The sequence below is a fragment of the Podarcis liolepis genome (genome assembly GCF_965112155.1).
Source record: "Podarcis liolepis genome assembly, chromosome: 6".
Lineage (NCBI taxonomy): Eukaryota > Metazoa > Chordata > Lepidosauria > Squamata > Lacertidae > Podarcis > Podarcis liolepis.
Window position 1 is genome coordinate 47,365,757 of NC_139559.1, and position 18,424 is coordinate 47,384,180.

The following is an 18,424-nucleotide window of genomic DNA, read 5'->3' on the forward strand; positions in this document are numbered from 1 at the left end:
CCTCACATGCCAAATGTGTGTGAAGAATAAATGGATTAGAACAACCCATTTGCAAGACATAGCCTTAATTTTAGTGCCATAAATATTTAGTTACTCTGAAACTTGCTCTTAATTTCTAAAGCCAGGTGTAGCTTACCTAGTACCCTCTATAGCTTGATGGTAGAGCATGTGCTTTCTGTGCAGAAGACCCCAGATTCAATCCCCAACTGGGAGAGACTCCTGTTGGAATCCGGAGAGCCACTGCCTGTCAGTGTTGGTAATACTGAGTTAAATGGACACAATGACCTGACCCAGCATAAGGCAGCTTCCTGGGTTACCCTTTGTGTATAGTAATACCCTCTATTCCTTCCTACCCACTGATCCCATTGCTAACACTACTGCATTACGTGAAATAAGTAATGTCAAGTAATGTCAAAGTTGGAAATAGTGAGCTTCTGTGTAGTTTACCATGTCTCGGGGTCTGAAGACAATTTCTAAGAAAGAAGCAGGGTTTGTTGTCCTTATAATTACCTAATTATTGCTATACATGTTTGCTTTCAGGCCAAAGAATCCTGGGAGATGGACACCAAAGAGAAATTAGAGCAGGCTGGCATCGTCAAAGAGAAAGGGACTGTGTACTTCAAGGTCTGTGTCAACATGTCTAGAAATAGTAGCACCAATAATTGGAATTTCTTCTGATAAATGCCCTGTAGTTTAATTGCCAGTGATGACATTTCGGAAGCACTGTGGTTCTCAAGCAACCCTAATGATGCCTCTTTTCCACCTCAGCTTCTCATTCCAAAGGTGGTGTTGCCTGTAAGCTGGACTGACTCTAGGAGTAGAGATGGCATGAGATATATTGGCGGTGGTTTGGAGGGTTTCTGAAATATTCTTTCTAGGCACATGGTAGTCTTGGCAGAATGTGACAGCACCCAGACTATATGACACTACTGCTTGCTAGTACTCTCCTGACTTCCACACTTTCAGTTCCCATTGATGTTGCACCTAGCTCTTCTGTATTGCTTCCTTCTTCTCATTCTGTTGCTGTTCAAATTATAACATATTTCATAGTCAAATATATTTCACATTCATTACCATTCATAATCTGATCTTCTTTACCCCATGCTAGGAAGGCAAGTACCTACAGGCAATGATTCAATACGGGAAGATTGTATCCTGGTTAGAAATGGAATATGGCTTATCAGAAAGGGAATCTAAAGCTTCAGAATCGTTGTTGTTGGCAGCCTTCCTCAATCTCGCCATGTGCAACTTGAAGTTGCGGGAGTATATGAAAGCTATTGAGTATTGCAATAAGGTAAAGAGACATTTGGCCATGTGGGGTTTGGGAGGCCAGTGGTGGTGGGTGGTGGTCATATCCTGCCCTATATCTCTTTCAAACAACCTTTGACCCTGATTCTTTTAACATATTAGAGACAGATACCAAAATATCTTTTTAAAAACTTAAAAAGGCAACAAACTACTATCTGATAGATTTAGAAATAGACCTTACTTTATAAATACTCCTGTGCTGATGGATTGTGTGGCCATTGCCTGCAGAATACAACAGTTCTGTGGCATCTTGGAAGCAAAGATATAAGTTTAACAAATCCATTAGATGTTTAGTCCCTGTACTGTACCGTTTACACTGAGAGGAATGATTCCTCATTATGGCTGTGATTCTGTACCCACTTACCTGAGAGCAAGCCACATTGAACTCGGTGACATTTATTTGTTTGTTTATTGACATTTGTAAAAAAAATGAGTGAAAGAAAGCACAAAGCAAAGGCAAATAAAAATGTAAAAAAAGACAGGACATTATAGGATTTCACTGTGAATATTCTGACTGCTCTACGATTTGTTTATGACCATTACAGGAGTAGGGCTGTCCTTTCTAGAATATCCCTTTTAACTACAGAAAACATAAATAGTAAACTGAGTTAGGAAGAACTGCATATGATCCTTAATGTATATGATTCTTTAACTGAACACAATGCAGGCAACAACCATTTTGCTCATGTTCAAAGCATGCATGACCATGCACACGTGCATCTCTGCAAACCTAGAAGTGGCAGGGAAAGCGGGTGGGGTGAGCTTATATGCACCCCGACGTAGCATGCAATGACCCAGAACACAACCCCTGCACAAATTGGGGGTTGCTGTTGCAAGAACTTTCTTAGGCAACACCTTCAGGTGTACATGGAATACATGAACTATGACAGCATCTCAAGGCAAATTTTTAGGGGTGCCATGAAATAGTGGCCTTTTCAGTTTTAAAGTCAGTCACATAATAGCTACAATTTCCATAAGTTTATTCTTTAATATTGTCGTGTTGCTACAGCAGAGTTTATCTGCATTGCATACTGTTTTCCATCAGTTAAGCATGCATAGGTATTATTTTAGAATGGGCCACATTCTGGGTTTGGCTAGAAGTCTGCAGAATGGAACTGCTATTATGTGCTTTAGGTCTCTGAATGCAGCACACAGCTAGAATGAAGTGTTAAAAAATGAGCCAGAGCATTTAAATTAGTAAAATAATTATGCAAACGTAAGGCATGTGCTTACGGGTACAACTATAAATATCTGGGGTTTCTGAGTCATCATCTAAACATTGCCTGTAAGCTCTCTTTTGGGCCTCTGTTTGGAAGCTTTAAGCATAATATCCGTTTGCATTTAGTCACTGTATCATATTACTCTTTTTTGAATGTTCTATTTGTAGTTGAAGATGACTTGTCATCTACAACATACACATTTCCAACTAGTTTTGGAGACAAATCCATTTTGTAGATCAGTGGAGAGATTTCCACCATTTTAGTGCCAGGATGTTTGAGAAAATTACCTTGTTGGGTTTAAAATTCTATGCTTGATTCAATAATATTGAAGCTCTTATTTTTACATCTGTAACTGAGGCAGCATAGAAACATCTGATAAAAACATCTGGCATCTGGATTTGGATTTTTGATTAAGAAGTTCAAATGCCAAAATTTCAGGGTATGCAGCAGATATATAGTACGTGAGGTTTAATTGTTACTTCACTATTTTTTGAAAAACAGCTTTTGTTACAAAGGTCAATAAATAAGCTAGAAACTCAGCTTTGTCATTTTGATATGTCTAGTGTGGCTCCCAAGATTACAGTGGTGCACCGCAAGACGGACGCCTCGGAAGACGAAAAACTTGCTAGACGAAGGAGTTTTTCGTTTTCTTAGCCACTTCGCAAGACGCATTTCCCTATGGGCTTGCTTCGCAAAACGAAGCTTGCCCCGCAAGCTCCAGGGATAGCGGGGAAGCGCAGCACGTCTTCCCCGCTGTCCCCGGACCTCTTTTGAAGCAAGGGGTGGCGGGGAGAAGATCGCTTTTCCCCGTTGTCAGCCCCGCAATCTCCGGGGACAGAGGGGAAGCGCCGCGCACCTTCCCCTCTCTCCCCGGACCCCTTTTGAACCAAGGGGCGGCAACGGGGAGAAGCGATTCTCCCCGCTGCCCCTTCCCTTGCTTTAAAACAGGTCCAGGGACAGAGGGGAAGGCGCGCGGCGCTTCCCCTCTGTCCCCGGACGGTCTCCATAGGAACATATTGATTGATTTTCAATGCATTCCTATGGGAAACCGTGCTTTGCAAGACGAAAAACTCGCAAGAAGAAAAAACTTGCGGAACGAATTAATTTCGTCTTGCGAGGCACCACTGTATTATGTACAAGCACTTCAGCATGTGTTGATCATTTCTCCTGCCCCTTCTGCAGCTCTGCCCCCCACATGGTATGCCATTCTGCTGCAGGTTTTTTTTAGGGATAAAGTGCTGTATGTGGTGGTGGAGTAATTCTCTCTCCCCCACACTCACATGTGCGCATAGAAATGCATTCTGTGCATGCACAGTAATCTTTGGATGACACCAGTTGGTCATATAAGAGACATTAAAATAAAATGATATGCCTTGTACTGTTTGCATTTTAAGGCTTGAAGTCATTTTTCTAGAATATTACCTATTCCTGTGTCAGTGACTCATGTCCTTGCTCTTGAGCGCTTAAAAGCCCTCTTTTTCATTGGACTTGGCAGAATCAGGCTTTTCTAGAAAACCATGTGACTGGGGGAAAAATGTTCCTCTCTTATTTTCCATAAATGGAAGTTGAGACTCTAGGTTATCCTGCCTCTATAAGGTAGTCCTGGTCACAGCTGTATGCGGTTGTTGTTGTTTTTCTATTGTTGCCAACCTTAATTAAAACAAAAGCTGTAATAACACCTCAGCACAGGACTTTATGTCCAGCATACATACTCAGTTTCCCCCCCTAAAAAAGTATTTTTTATTATTTTTTGAAGTTTTGTTTTCTACAGATCAGTTTCATTTGTTCTGAGACATTAGTGTTGCGTGCACTGTTGGGTTGGAAAGAAAAGAGGGGGAGGGTGCATGGGGTGGGCAATGCTTCTGTTCTTCTACTTAGTGTATGTGTGGGATTTTGTGTCAGTGTCACTTGTGTGGGTTCTCTTTCTATTTGCTTGTTATATTTCCTTGGTGGTGAGAGAGGTTGGGGTGGCCTAGAAGAAGAAGAAGAAGAGTTTGGATTTGATATCCCGCTTTATCACTACCCAAAAGAGTCTCAAAGCGGCTAACATTCTCCTGTCCCTTCCTCCCCCACAACAAACACTCTGTGAGTGTGTGGTTGGTTGTCTTGGGTTGGCTGTAGTGAGGTTTGTTTATGTGTGTGAGGGGGTGTGTTTTTTGGGTCAGGTTAGTCATGTTGAGCAGACATACTCAGTTGACATATTTTCTTTCTGTCCCACATCCTTTCTTGAGTCCCGTTTTCCTCATTCTTGTTGTCTCTGTCTGTGGAATCATTTTAGCTATGTTAAATGTGCTGATGTATGTTTGCAGGCATTAGCACTGGACCAGCTCAACGAAAAGGGCTTATACAGAAGAGGAGAAGCACGACTACTCATGAATGAATTTGAATTGGCAAAGTGTGACTTTGAGAGAGTGCTAGAAGTGAATCCACAAAACAAGGCAGCCAGGTCACAAATCACTGTGTGTCAGAAGAAGACAAAGGAGCACAATGAACGTGACCGAAAAATATATGCCAACATGTTCAAGAAATTCGCTGAGAGAGATGCAAAGGTTTGCACCATGCCAATATGGCCTCCTTCCAACCTCTGTCCAACTTTAACTGTGCCAAAATACTGAGGGGGTGTGGTATATAATTATACAGAAATATTAACAATGCATTGGGTGGCATTCCATGAAGCTTTACTTGGCGTAGACCCAGTGAAATTAATGGACCTGACTTAGTCATGTTCATTAATTTCAGTGTGTCTACTCTGAATAAAACTTAGTGGAATACCACCCAGTATAGTTTCCACAGGTGGTGGTGATGGATTCTTAGAATTCTCTTCTTGGGGGGAAATTAAGGTGGTTTGGCAGCACATGGAGGAGGTGGCTCAGAGTCTCAGGGGCACAGCTTCCAGCATCCCACCACAGAGGGGTCCCCCCCCCTTTGTTTACGGAGGGGTATTCAGTCCTATGATGAATGCTCATTTGGGGCACAAAAAATGGCACAATTGAGGAGACGCTTAAGTCAGATTGTAGACACTCAGCCGTGAGCCCATAGTTGAATAATTTTCAGATTACCAATTCATGTAGGTAGCCGTGTTGGTCTGACACAGTCAAAATAAATAAGAAAATTTAAAAATTGTTCAGTAGCACCTTAGAGACCAAGTTTGTCTCTAAGGTGCTACTGGACAATTTTTTAATTTATTTCAGATTACCGTTCAGTGGCACCTTAACTATATAGCTCATCCAGGCCATATAGGCTTTGAAATTCTCTATTTCCTTATAGAGGTGCATGTGTGAAGCTTCTAGATCACAACCAACATCTATATGCATAAATTATTGTAAGCTCCAGATGCATTTTCATTTTGTGACAAACGATTTTTATAATCTGAAAGTTTACCAGAAACCCTTACAACTGCTAGCAAAGACTAGCAATGAAATGAATGCATTCATTGTATTCCTTTTCTTATCTCTAGAAGTAGAGGTAGTTCTTTCTGTTCACCTCTGTGTATCAGAGATGGCCTGAGATAAAATCTAGAATGTTTGGTAAGCATTGAGGATTCACCTGCTTCTACCATTTCACAGTTCATCATACACTCAGAGTGGGGTTTAGGTAACAGGCAGTTTACAGAGGCATATCTTCCAATCCCTTTCTACATTCATGTTGTAACTTCAGAGGTTGTTAGAGTTGTAGGTACCTGAAACATTCATTTCCCATGTTGAGTTTCATGTGCCCAACTTCATTTACAGAAATTAATGGAATAGTATTTCTAAAATACTGCTAGGAAGCAATTCTCTTTGCATTATTATTATTTTTTTATCTTAAAAGTTCTGAGTTCTTTGAATTTATGCTTTAAGAACTTCTGTTTTTACCTCTTCACTAATCTCCACATTGTGTGTTTGCTGTTGGTTACAGGAGGAGGCCAGTAAACCCCCCGGAGAGGGAGAAGAAAAGTCTTGCTCTGAAATTGGGCTTAAGGAGACAGTGACGGAAGGTGAAGAAGCAGAGGGCCACGTATGATTGTGCAGCAGAAAGACAATCCTTCTGAATTCTGCCTGCATTCAAACAGGTTTCTGAAGAACTCAGAATTCAACAGTGTTTATTGTAAAGGTTGTTACAGTAGGCGTTATTGTGGAAGCAAAAAGCCTATTCAGCAGCTTCACAAGAAACTATAAAATCACAGCCACTGCTGTGAGCATTCTCGGCAGTGGAACATGAGCAGAGCGACAGTATGGGACCACTCCAAGTGGAACAAATGGTTTTCACACACACACACACACACACACACACACACAGTCTTGGTTATAGAAGATTTTTACTGAGGTGGCTCAAAGAGAACTCAATCAGTTTGCATCAGTTCTAAAGGCAGTGACCAGGGTTCTATAAAATGAGTTAGCATTTAGGAGCTGTCAGCTGTATAATTTTGGCATTGCATTTGGTGTACTGTAGTAGCACCACATGGGTGTATGTTGTCTGTCTTAAACAAAAACAAAACAAAAGATGCAACTGCTACCAACGCAAGGCATCCCTCTGGCCCTACTAGAACCATGTGGAAAGCAGTTTATGGCTTTGAAAGCCAGACTCCTGGGATCTTTTTCAGTCTGTCTTATATTTCCAATGGGTTTCTGTAGCACAAACTGGTTTCTCAGGGAGCTGAGCAGTCCAAATCACACTATTATTTTTAAATGATTGTTTGCTGGAAAGGTCCCTGACCCATGGATGACTGAGCGTGCCACCTTCAAGGCAAGAGTATCTTTTCTATCCCCACCCAATAACCTGCTGCAGGTAGAATGAAAGGTGCACCTGGACTGAGTCAGGAACCCCCCTCTCCCCACAACACCAGTTGCGTGAGGGCACATCTATAGTCAAGTACTGTAGCCTGATTCCTTTTATGGATTTGTCTTGCAGATTTGCGGGGAAAGTATGCAGTGATAGACTTGGATTATGTGTTCAGTCCTTTTTTAGGGGCTTTCCAGATACATTTCCTGAGATTATAATACAGCGAGTAATGAAGATATTAAGAAAATTACATTTCCTTTCAGGAAATTATTGCCATTAATCCTATTAGCAATCCAGTTTTGTTTTCCCATCACATTATAAGCATCTTAAGAAACAAAAATAATATTTTGGTTTTAAAATTCCTTGCTTGTTCTATCTCAAATTCTTACTTGGATTTCTCCCCAGAAGCTGTGCCACTGTCTTGTTTTTGTTTGCTTTATAAAGTGAAGAGGGTCCATTCTGCATCCAACCAATGTTTTCCCCCGAAATGATTTTAGCTTAAAGCAGCAAATGTCCACTGCAGATGAAGTATCAGAGTCATATCAATCTTCATTATTTCTCAAAACACGTAACAGCACCGAAATGCAACTCCTAGAGAAAGATAATTGTACTCATGTCCCACTGAAATTATGATGATTTTAAGTGCAAAAAAATGTTTCTGAGTTTGGGTCAGCAAGTTTACTGATCTGTAACGGAATGCAAACAAATCCACAGCATATACTGCTATAGCACCATTACAGACTAGGGCATTTTGCTTTCCTATATACCAGAAAGACAACACTGCTATGTTTTTAAACAAACTTTTTTTAAAAAATGCTCTAATTTTAAAAAAGGGAATTAACAAATGTTTAACATCTTTTCCTGTTAGCATCTGTTTTAAAAATGCATTTTCTTTTTTCCTATCTCTTCCTGGTTCTGCTGGAAGCATAGTTTTCTCCATCTCTCCTTTCTACTTCACTGTTTGGTTGTTTAAACGAGCTAAAACCTTATTGGTAACTTATTCAAATAAAACCAGCTACGGTATGGTGCCATTTCTCCTGGTGACATGAGGATGTCCCTGAACAATCTTTGAACAGGGGAAAAAGGCAGGTGTTCTCTTCTGGTGGAGTTCAGCACTTGAAATTTGTGTGGTAGTTTCCTGCTGGTTATTCTGTCAACTTTAAAGGAAACTAAAACTCAGTCAACAGCCAATCCTTACCTGTAAATTGTTGTACATCTCTCTACGTAGTGAAAGTGGCTGAGCACTTTTCCATACCCAGATTTTGTTGTAGATTCATTTAGGTAGCCGTGTTGGTCTGATGCAGTAGAAATGTATAAAAATAAAAAAAATAAAAATAATTTAAAAATTGTCCAGTAGCACCTTAGAGACCAACTAAGTTTGTTCTTGGTATGAGTTTAAGTGTGCGTGCACACTTCTTCAGATACACTGAAACAGAAGTCACTAGACTTCACTATATATAAAGGTCTGGTGACTTCTGTTTCAGTGTATCTGAAGAAGTGTGCATGCACACGATAGCTCATACCAAGAACAAACGTAGTTGGTCTCTAAGGTACTACTGGACAATTTTTTATTATTTTTATTATTACTCTTTTACAAATTTTGTTGGTTTAGGATAGTGTGAGATGAAGGGATAAAATCGTACTGTACTAAACATTCACAGAATAGCAATTTGGCCGCATGACATAATGCTTATACAACAGTTTGCTGTATACCAAGTGTTTTGCATTTCTATACCAAATCTTAAGCTTAAACTCTGCTTACATGAATCAAATTGGCATAACAGGGAGCAAGTTCTTCAAGACTGCACGTCATCATTTTCATTTTTGTTTTCTATGATATTTACGTAAGCCACGTGGCTTATTGTGAAAGTCTTAAACTTGCCCATAAAAAACTAGAAAGAAAATAAAATCTGCCCTGGGGGTGGGCTCTCAGGATGGGCTTTTTTCCCAGATGTTGGTGATTTGCAGTGCTAGGAAGAGAGACCAAATTGGTAGCCTTGACCTTTTGCTCCTGACAAAATTTATCTGCCTCCAGTGATAAAACTGACTTAGTCCTCCATATGTTCTTGCTACAAATGCAAGAAAGGGCAAACAACTCAGCACAGTTTTTTGTTTGTTTGTTTTTAAAACGTGAAATGATACCAGGCACACATTTTATGTAGTTATAATTTCAGTTTTGCTATGACCATACAGGAAAGACTTTTCATCTAAAAGAGACCTGGCTTTGGTCCATAAAGGCCCCTCCCTAGTAGGCAGCAGCAGTAGAAGCTACTATGTTATGTCCTCCAAAGATAGAATTTCAGAATAAGGAGAATGATGGCCATGTAGTATTCAAAATATGTTCCAAGTTTTGTAGAGTTCCATACTGTATTTTAAGTTCACTTTTGCACTCTTCTAAAACCTATGGCTGGGACAAGGTAGTCACTAAGCACAATCCTAACCATATCTACTCAGATGTTAGTCCTGTTAGATTCAGTGGGACTTATTCCCAGGTGAATGATGTTAGGATTACAGCCTTAGTTTATCAATCTCTGCCAGAATTCATTGTAACCTTTCCCCCATTTTCTCTTGTGGCTGTGTCATGTGGTGAGCATTCCATAATTTCCTCAAGCAACCCTTTTCTTGGCTTAACTAATTCTTCCTCTTCTCACTACATCTTTGCTCAGTTACTCTTGTTTATCATCAAATTGCCCACTAATCATAGAACTTTGCTGAGGATGCCTGACAATTTTATGTCTTGTGCCTGCTGTGGTTTGGAAACTTGAACCTCTAAAGGTGGATGTTCAAGCAATTTCCTGTTTTGCAATCCTGTAGATCTGTAGACTATTTTTAGTTTTATATCTGTTGGAACATCAAGATAACTGCATCTACCTCAGTATTAAGTGGCTATCATTTTGTTCTTGAACATAGCCATTTGATGTTCATTTCCATGCTCTAAACTACCTTAAATTGGCTCTCTTCTAAAATTCTATTCCACGCTGAACTAGAACCTCTGTTGTATTGTTCCAAGCTGTTTGCACTAGCCCAAACTCTGTAGTACCTAGATTAGGTTATGCTAAGGATACTCTTATAAAAGAAAAAGAAGTGACTTCTAAGTCCTCGTTGGTATTTGGCATTGAAGTGGTAATTTTTTTGCTTCATCAGAAAGAAAGGATCACACCCTATTATTAACAGCTGAATCCTTGTTGTGGGGTGAGTCTAATTATCCTGTGCTATCAGAGGGTGGTGGCTCTCCTTGGCAGTAGGTTACTCCAAAAACCACCTTTTACCTGTTAGAATCGTCTGTTGAGAAGAAAAAAGCAGAATCAGTAGCAGACCACTTGCTAAAATGACTTCTTAATGTGCCAAAACATTGCTGACCATGCACTGCCTTTTCTATTTTCTATGCTCCCTCTCTAGTTCTTGTGCCTGTATGGGGTGACTAACCAACTCAGGTGGCCTTTTTACTCTGCTAAGTCATAATTATGTATTCATTGTATCTGTGTTGTAACAGCGGACTAAAAAATCCAGCCAGCTTCAAAATTTCACACCCACCATTCACAATATATTATTCTACTCAATGTCCACTTCAGATCCATCTGAAGTACAGGCAATGCCAAATACTCAGATTCTTAATACTGTCTTATTTGAGGCACTTTTTCCTCTTTCTCTTTTGATCCAGAGCCATTTGTCCTGGCATCATGAAAACCTAGACATTTTGTAAATTTCACCGGTTTCCTCAAAGTCTTAATTCAACAGCCAGAATTAGTAACAAATTTAGCTTGACTCACTACCCCCTCTTGCTATTTTGTTTCGCTGCCATGATGCTCACACCCAGGGATACATAAATTTTGCGTGGTTACCACTGAGCCTGCCTGTTGCCCACTTGTGAAAAGGGGTCAGGCTTGTGCCTGCAATAATGATGGACTTGGTTTTCTGAGGCACTCAGAAGGAGTAAAAACTGTTTCTGAGCACCTCTGAACTCCAAATGTGACTTCAGAGATAAACACCTTCAGAGATAAACACCTAGCACTCTGTCCCTTGGTGTCTGCAACTGCTAAGGTTAAAAGTTATGGGTAGGATTCAGCCCATGAAATCTGTCAGCAGAAGCCCATCCTAGTGTAGCAGGCCTTTCCCACTCTCCTCCCCTGTGCCTCCCCAAATTGGCTTTAGGGGCAGGTCAGGAGAACCCTCAGAACAGTGTATGGAGAGAAGGGGGTGAATTGTTCATGCTTGGAATGATCTGCTTAGCATTGCATTGAATTCCTCCCTTTGCTTGCCACAGGCAAGTTCATTTGTGGACCCATAACTGTGTTGCTATTTGCTGTGGTGTAAAATTTTGGATGCAACACAATTCCCCCAAGTCAGCAAAGTTTCTGCATTGTGCATGGAATTTCTTTTCCGGCTAGAATGACCTTGCAGTGCCTAGTTAAGAAATCAGTACCTGAAAGAACAAGTAGGTTGGTAATCATCCCAGTGGGTTAACTGTGTCTTGCACCTTAATAGTTTGAAAGTTTTTCTTCAAATAAAACACACAAAAAGCAGAAGATGGCAAGACACAGCTGTATTAATGTATTCTTGGTAGCTGGGAAATGAAGCACTGTAGCCAGCTACTTTACCAGAGGTCTCATGTTACAAGGATAGTATACAAGGGATTTCTGACCCTCTGTTAACTTTCTGGACCACTACATATCCTGAAAACTTTGGAATAGGGAGAGCCAAGTTACGTAGAAGGTTTAAAAGGGTGGGTTAGATGGATGCACAGATGGTGTGAATGGCTATTAGCTAGAATAACTAGCTAGAAATTTCCATGATCATAGATAAGGTGCCTCTAAATTAACAGATGTTGGAGAAAAAGAACAGAGAAAAGTCATCACCGTCATGCCGTGCCTGTGATCCTTCCAGCAGTATCTACCTGGTCACTATGGGGAATAGAAATAAATGAACTTTTATTTAATCCTTTAAGGCAATTTTCATATCCTTGTGAATTGAGGTCTCTACTAAGCTTTGCTTTGCTTTGCATATAAAAAAATGTGCTTCCTGCCCAGGATTCTGTGTGTTGTGTTGTACAGATCGAGCTTCTCTTGTCCGCTCTATTGAGAATCAGAAAGCCCACTCCAAGCATGTGTGCAGCAGAGAATTGTGCTCAGAGAGGAGCAACACTCAGAGAAACTATGTTGTCTACTCTGAAAATTATTTAAGGATTCAGAACTCATACTTGTGAGCAGGGCTAGCCCGCCTTTTTGTCTGAGGTGGAACATCAAGAACCCACACCCCCAAAAAGTTGAGGTGCATACACGAGGCAGGCAGGTTATTTTGGCATTTGAGGCAGAAAATCCCACAAATGTTTATCTGCTGGAATAAAACGGCAACTTTTGCAACACCCAGAAACTTCTGCCTGAGGCAGCCACTGCACTTTGCTTAATCGTTGGTGGCATGTGAGACCACTTCATTCATTCATTCATTCATTCATTCATTCATTCATTCATTCATATATATAATACAAGGTTAATGCAAGTGTTGGGGAAACTGTATAAAGCAGCCATCTAAATTACTAAGGGGGAAGGTGTCCATCCCCTCCCAGCTCACATGCAACTGGTGTTTTAGTAACATAATGCACAGAACAAACTATAGGAGCTGAAGGTGGTTTTTTTTTTGGGGGGGGGTACAGTTTAATAGAGAGTTAGAATTACGCCCATGCAGCCCTTACAGATTGGGTCTCTGGTATGCAAAGAGCTATGATACAGAGCCTACAGGCCTTGTGTGCTGTTTCTCCCCAAAGTACTATGAACTTTAATACCTGGAAATAAAGCTGCATGCTTGGCACCCAAAGAGACAGCACAGAACTATGGAAGCTGTTGGCAGGAGCAGTTAGCTACCATAGTACCATAGCTACCCAGGGGAAATGGTTAGTTGCCCCTTGTGAACAGGTAAATATCAAAGTACAGGACGGGTGTAAAAAATACACAGGTGGTTGCATGAGTGCAGTGGGCATATGTGTTGGGAAGCCAGGTTGTCTGCGCATGCGATAGTGTTCTGATGTGTTGTATTTGTACTACTACTAATTTACCGCACTTTAAATTTAGGCATCTTGCACAACCCTGGTCCAGCCTCTCTTTACTAGGCCACATTGGTTTTCACCCCCCACAGTTGAAATAGCACATGCTACTTTTTAATGCAGCTTTTCTAACCTGAATGCTTATCTCCCCGTCAAGGGGGGAAATAACATGAAGTGGCCTTGTAAGAGAGAGGCGACTGAGAATTTCAATTACCATTTACAGGAAAAAATTCAGAGCAAGCCACCTACCTTTCCAGGCCAGAGACTCTGTACCTCCCTTCTTCAGGAGAATAAATGCCTTGCTCTTGATACAAGGGCAGGGCTACTAAATAGCATTTTACAAGTTGCTTTCAGTCCAGCTTCAGCACTTTAGAGGAACAGAGGAAGGGAAAGATACCTTATTCTGAAGTGTCCTCAAAGCCTGTTGCAAATGCAACAGAAGCCCAGACACCATGGCCTTAAGGTGAAATTCATTCACTGTCTTTTCTCTCTTCATTCAGACCTTTCCTGAAGCTACAGGTTTTTCAGAGTCCATTTATTTCTCACCAATTGGATTTGAGGTATTGCTACTCAGGCAGACATCTGAATCCTTTCTCTTCCATGCTGCTGGAGGCAAAATAAGTCTATAGCCACAAGTGATATCTATTTCCTCTTTTTCAGTAACTGGAACAAAGGAGCACAGCTGCAGCATTAAATCTGTAGAAGGGTTCAGTTTTCATGCGTTTTGAGGGTGAAGGCATATAACATTTTTAGAGTGGAGAGGCCATATTCAATTTAAACATATATTTTCCTCTTTTGGGCAAATGTTTAAAAACCAGTTCCATAAAACTGCAGTGTTAGATTTGAAGCAAAGAAAAGCCAGCTGCGTTGTGCAGATTGGCAAGTGCCGGTGGCCTGATCATTGCACATATGTGCACATCAATCCTCACAGCAGTTTTGCATCTTTCTTGCATGTTTACATTTTTAATACGTTGAGGAAGAATGACTAAATGTATATGTGCCACTTTAAAATAAAAATAATGCATAGTGTACCTGAAGCAGAATGAGAGGGTCAAAACTGATGATCAAGACTTCACCCTCTCTTTCTTATATATACTTGGAGTCCAGTAATATTGCATATCCCTGTGTAATGCGCACATAATAGCTAGAAACTAGAAGTCATTCAGTAAAAAAGGAAAAAACCACCTGTTTCCGGCTTTCGCGCACCTTTATTTTCTTTTCTGCACAGTGAAAAAGAGTCATAAACAAGCTCTCTCTGCCAATTGGGCATCACGCAAAATAATTGTGTTCTGATGTACACATACATCAGAAGCTGTTCCGAATCTCATTGTTGGCATTGCCTGTTTTGTTTTCTTTCCAGTACCAGGGTCTAGTTATTAGAAGAAAATGCCTCCAGTGCAATTTTAAGTGGCAAAGGGTGGTGTGGCAGAACTACCGTATGCCTCTCACTAAAACATAGCACAGCAATGTAATACAGTTTCTAATGTGGCACGACTCTGCTGAGTGGAAGGTAATGAATGAGAACAATTTTTATTAAATGGAGTAGAGAGGCAATTACATACTGCTTAAGATCGCACACTGCTGGGGTGGGGCAGAGGTGGGTTGTCCCAAGGGTGTCCTCATGGCCTTTATATCCTTGGAGAGTGGGGCCTTCTCAGAACACCTCTTACAGAAACTTAAAGCACTTATCAGTGTTGGGGAAACTTTTACCCCTACTTGTGTCAAAAACATGAAATAAAAATAAAATCTGACCTTTTTTTCCACCATATTGTGGTTTGCTGTTTTCCGTATTTCTTTTCTACACTTGTAATAAGAAGCTACTGACTTGAAGTAACTACATTCTGCATACACATGAAATTATGCATACACATGAGTGTCTGGAGGCGGTTGGAGGATTGAATCCTGACAAGACAGAAGTACTGTTCTTGGGAGATGGGGCGGGTGGGTGTGGGGGACTCCCTGGTCTTGAATGAGGCAACTGTGCCCCTGAAGGACCAGGTGCGCAGCCTGGGAGTCATTCTGGACTCACAGCTGTCCATGGAGGCACAGGTCAATTCTGTGTCTTGGGCAGCTGTCTACCAGCTCCACCTGGTACACAGACTGAGACCCTACCTGCCCACAAACTGTCTCACCAGAGTAGTTTCATGCTCCGGTTATCTCCCGCTTGGACTACTGCAATGCACTCTACGTGGGGCTACCTTTGAAGGTGATCCGGAAACTACAACTAATCCAGAATGTGGCAGCTAGACTGGTGATTGGGAGTGGCCACCGAGACCACATAACACCGGTCCTGAAAGACCTACATTGGCTCCCAGTACATTTCTGGGCACAATCCAAAGTGTTGGTGCTGACCTTTAAAGCCCTAAACGCCCTCGGTCCAGTATACCTGAAGGAGCATCTCCACCCCTATCGTTCTGCCCGGACACTGAGGTCTATCGCTGAGGGCCTTCTGGCAGTTCCCTCACTGCGAGAAGCCAAGTTACAAGGAACCAGGCAGAGGGCCTTCTCGGTAGTGGCGCCTGCCCTGTGGAATGCCCTCCGCTCAGATGTCAAAGAAATAAACAACTATCCGACTTTTAGAAGACATCTGAAGGCAGCCCTGTTTAGGGAAGCTTTTAATACTTGATTAATCATTGTATTTTAATATTCTGCTTGAAGCCGCCCAGAGTGACTGGGGAAACCCAGCCAGATGGGCGGGATATAAATATTATTATTATTATTATTATTATTATTATTATTATTATTATTATTACTACTACTACTACTACTACTACTACTACACTCTGTGCTGTAGAGTGGAGAGTACTGCATGACCAATGTACAGCAGGATCCTATGAATGTTTGGAAGTCCCACTGAGTTAAATTTCTTATTATTTACAACAGCCGATGTAACAAAAAAAAGGAGAAGTCGATGGAATAAACTGCTACAACACAGGAATAAGCATGTGAGGACTCACTGGACACAGGTAACAATATCGTTATGAGTGTCAATGTCACATTGTAGAGATGATTATTTCAAGAAGAATGGAGATTCTGGCTGCCAAGTTGGGGTCATAGTAGAGTCTGGAGCCCTTCTAGTTCAAGTTGCCAAACTATGTCCATTGTGTAAATAGGCAATCACAGATCATATGCCACAGACAGAGCTTTTATATAGTGATGCCTTTCAATTATGTCCGTTGTCAAGTGCACAGTAATCAAATACGATCCAGCCTACTGGCCACCCAATTCCCTTTGGGCTGTACTCTCGACACAGCTCATGCCCAAGGTGATGGAAGAGCAGCACTGGTCCACAGAATCATCTTGCACTTGAAGTGGGTTTCCATGGCATTACATTGAGATTCATTGTAAAACCAACATTGCCTGCAGTATTTAGAAATGGATCTGGTTTCAGTCCTGCATTACAATACAAACAAGAGAGGTAGATGTTTGTGTATGAGAGACAGACTGTCAGAGAGAATGCATCATTAAGGCATTCACAGCCCATTAGCTAGATAGAGAAAAACTGTTGCTGTGCCAGTCAATACTGTGAGATCTTTTATTAGATTCCCTTTTTTTAAAAAAAGCAACTGCCATTCAAATGTGCTCAGAACTGAAAATGAAGTAAATAGGTACTGCAAATTCATGATGTGGTTCTTGTTGCCTTGGAAAGCACAACCCCAATGTCACCTTCTCCCTTTGCACAATCCTGTTAGACATCTTCCCCTGCATTATATCCAGCCACCATAAAACAGGATTTTGGGGATATTTTCTCAACATCAAAAGCAGGAATATGGTATGCAAGAGTCTGTATGCTGCAGTGCAAAGAGTGGTCCCTTGCTTGAATGGTCCCCCAAACCAAGGACTCAGCCTCTAAAGATTAAGGGGGGGGATGTATATGGAATAGTCAAGTCATGGTGTGGCAGGAGAGGAATTGTTTTGCTAATCTACGCAGCTATAGTTACTCAACAGTGTGGGAATGAATCACATTTTCTAGCTGCATGCCTAAGGCATTGCTTCTGCTAATAGACACATTAGTCTGATGTAGGTATGCGGAACCTTTGACCCTTTGGGTGTTGCTGAGCTACAGTTTCCATCCTTGGCCATTGACCATGCTTGCTGGGACTGGTGGAAATTGTGGTTCAACAACATCTGGAAAGTCAAAATTTCCGTATACCTGGTCTAAGGTCCCAGGGTGTGGTCTGAAGATAGTTAAATTTCTATACCAGCCTTCTTCCAAAGATCACAGGGTGGTTTGCAATATAAAAACACAAAAATATATAGCATGATAACAAACAAAAATCGTAAACATCCCTCCTCCCCCACCACAGTTTTAAAGGCCATAGATTGTTTAAATAGCCAAAGGCCTGGGAGAAATGACACCTGAAGATGATGATGAAGAAGAGTTTGGATTTGATATCCCGCCTTTCACTCCCTTTTAAGGAGTCTCAAAGCGGCTAACATTCTCCTTTCCCTTCCTCCCCCACAACAAACACTCTGTGAGGTGAGTGGGGCTGAGAGACTTCAAAGAAGTGTGACTGGCCCAAGGTCACCCAGCAGCTACATGTGGAGGAGCGGAGACGTGAACCTGGTTCCCCAGATTACGAGACTACCGCTCTTAACCACTACACCACACTGGCTCTCTATACCTATAAGATAGGTAACAAAGGTGTCAGGTGAGTCTACCTGGGCAGAATATTCCACAAGCAGGGAGCCACTGCCAAAAAGGCCTGTTCTTGTGCTGCCGCCCTCCAGATGTCTCATGGAGGAGACACACAAAGAAGGGCCTCACATGATGATCACAGGCCCCAGGTTGGTTCATATGGGGAGAGGCACTCCTTGAGGTATTGTGATCTGGAGTCACTTAAGATATATGTGGAAACCAAAGGGAACCAGACCTGGCTGCACTGTCAGTGGAGCTTCCTAGTGCTCAAGTAGGTGTGTGAAGGAAGTGTCCACCCGAAACATTAAGGCAGCACATGGGCAAAGTTCAGAATGAAATTGTAAGTATAACATTGTTCTAAGCTGGAAGGACAGAAAACGACTGCTCTGCCATTGTACAGAAGGGACTTTGGTTCTTTCAGCTTTCCCCCCTCACCTCTGCCCACACACCACCAAATTC

General features: G+C 41.5%; 1 protein-coding gene and 1 long non-coding RNA gene across 9 annotated transcripts in view; one reads left to right on the forward strand and one right to left on the reverse strand.

Annotated features, from left to right (window-relative positions):
- The window catches only part of FKBP5 (FKBP prolyl isomerase 5), a 53,098-nt gene extending 38,006 nt beyond the window's left edge, over positions 1-15,092 (forward strand). For 6 of the 8 annotated variants that reach the window (XM_083509401.1, XM_083509405.1, XM_083509403.1 and 3 more), the window contains 4 exons: positions 541-624; positions 1,109-1,294; positions 4,838-5,077; positions 6,426-15,092. In XM_083509401.1, coding sequence (XP_083365527.1) covers positions 541-624; positions 1,109-1,294; positions 4,838-5,077; positions 6,426-6,530 — 615 coding nt within the window. In that variant the 3' untranslated portion in view covers positions 6,531-15,092. The remainder of the gene's footprint in view (positions 1-540; positions 625-1,108; positions 1,295-4,837; positions 5,078-6,425) is intronic. The other 2 variants (XR_014527580.1, XR_014527581.1) reach the window with 1 other exon arrangement.
- LOC310709587 overlaps positions 1-18,424 on the reverse strand; it is a 479,424-nt gene that overhangs the window by 34,598 nt on the left and 426,402 nt on the right. The gene's annotated exons all lie outside the window — the stretch shown is intronic.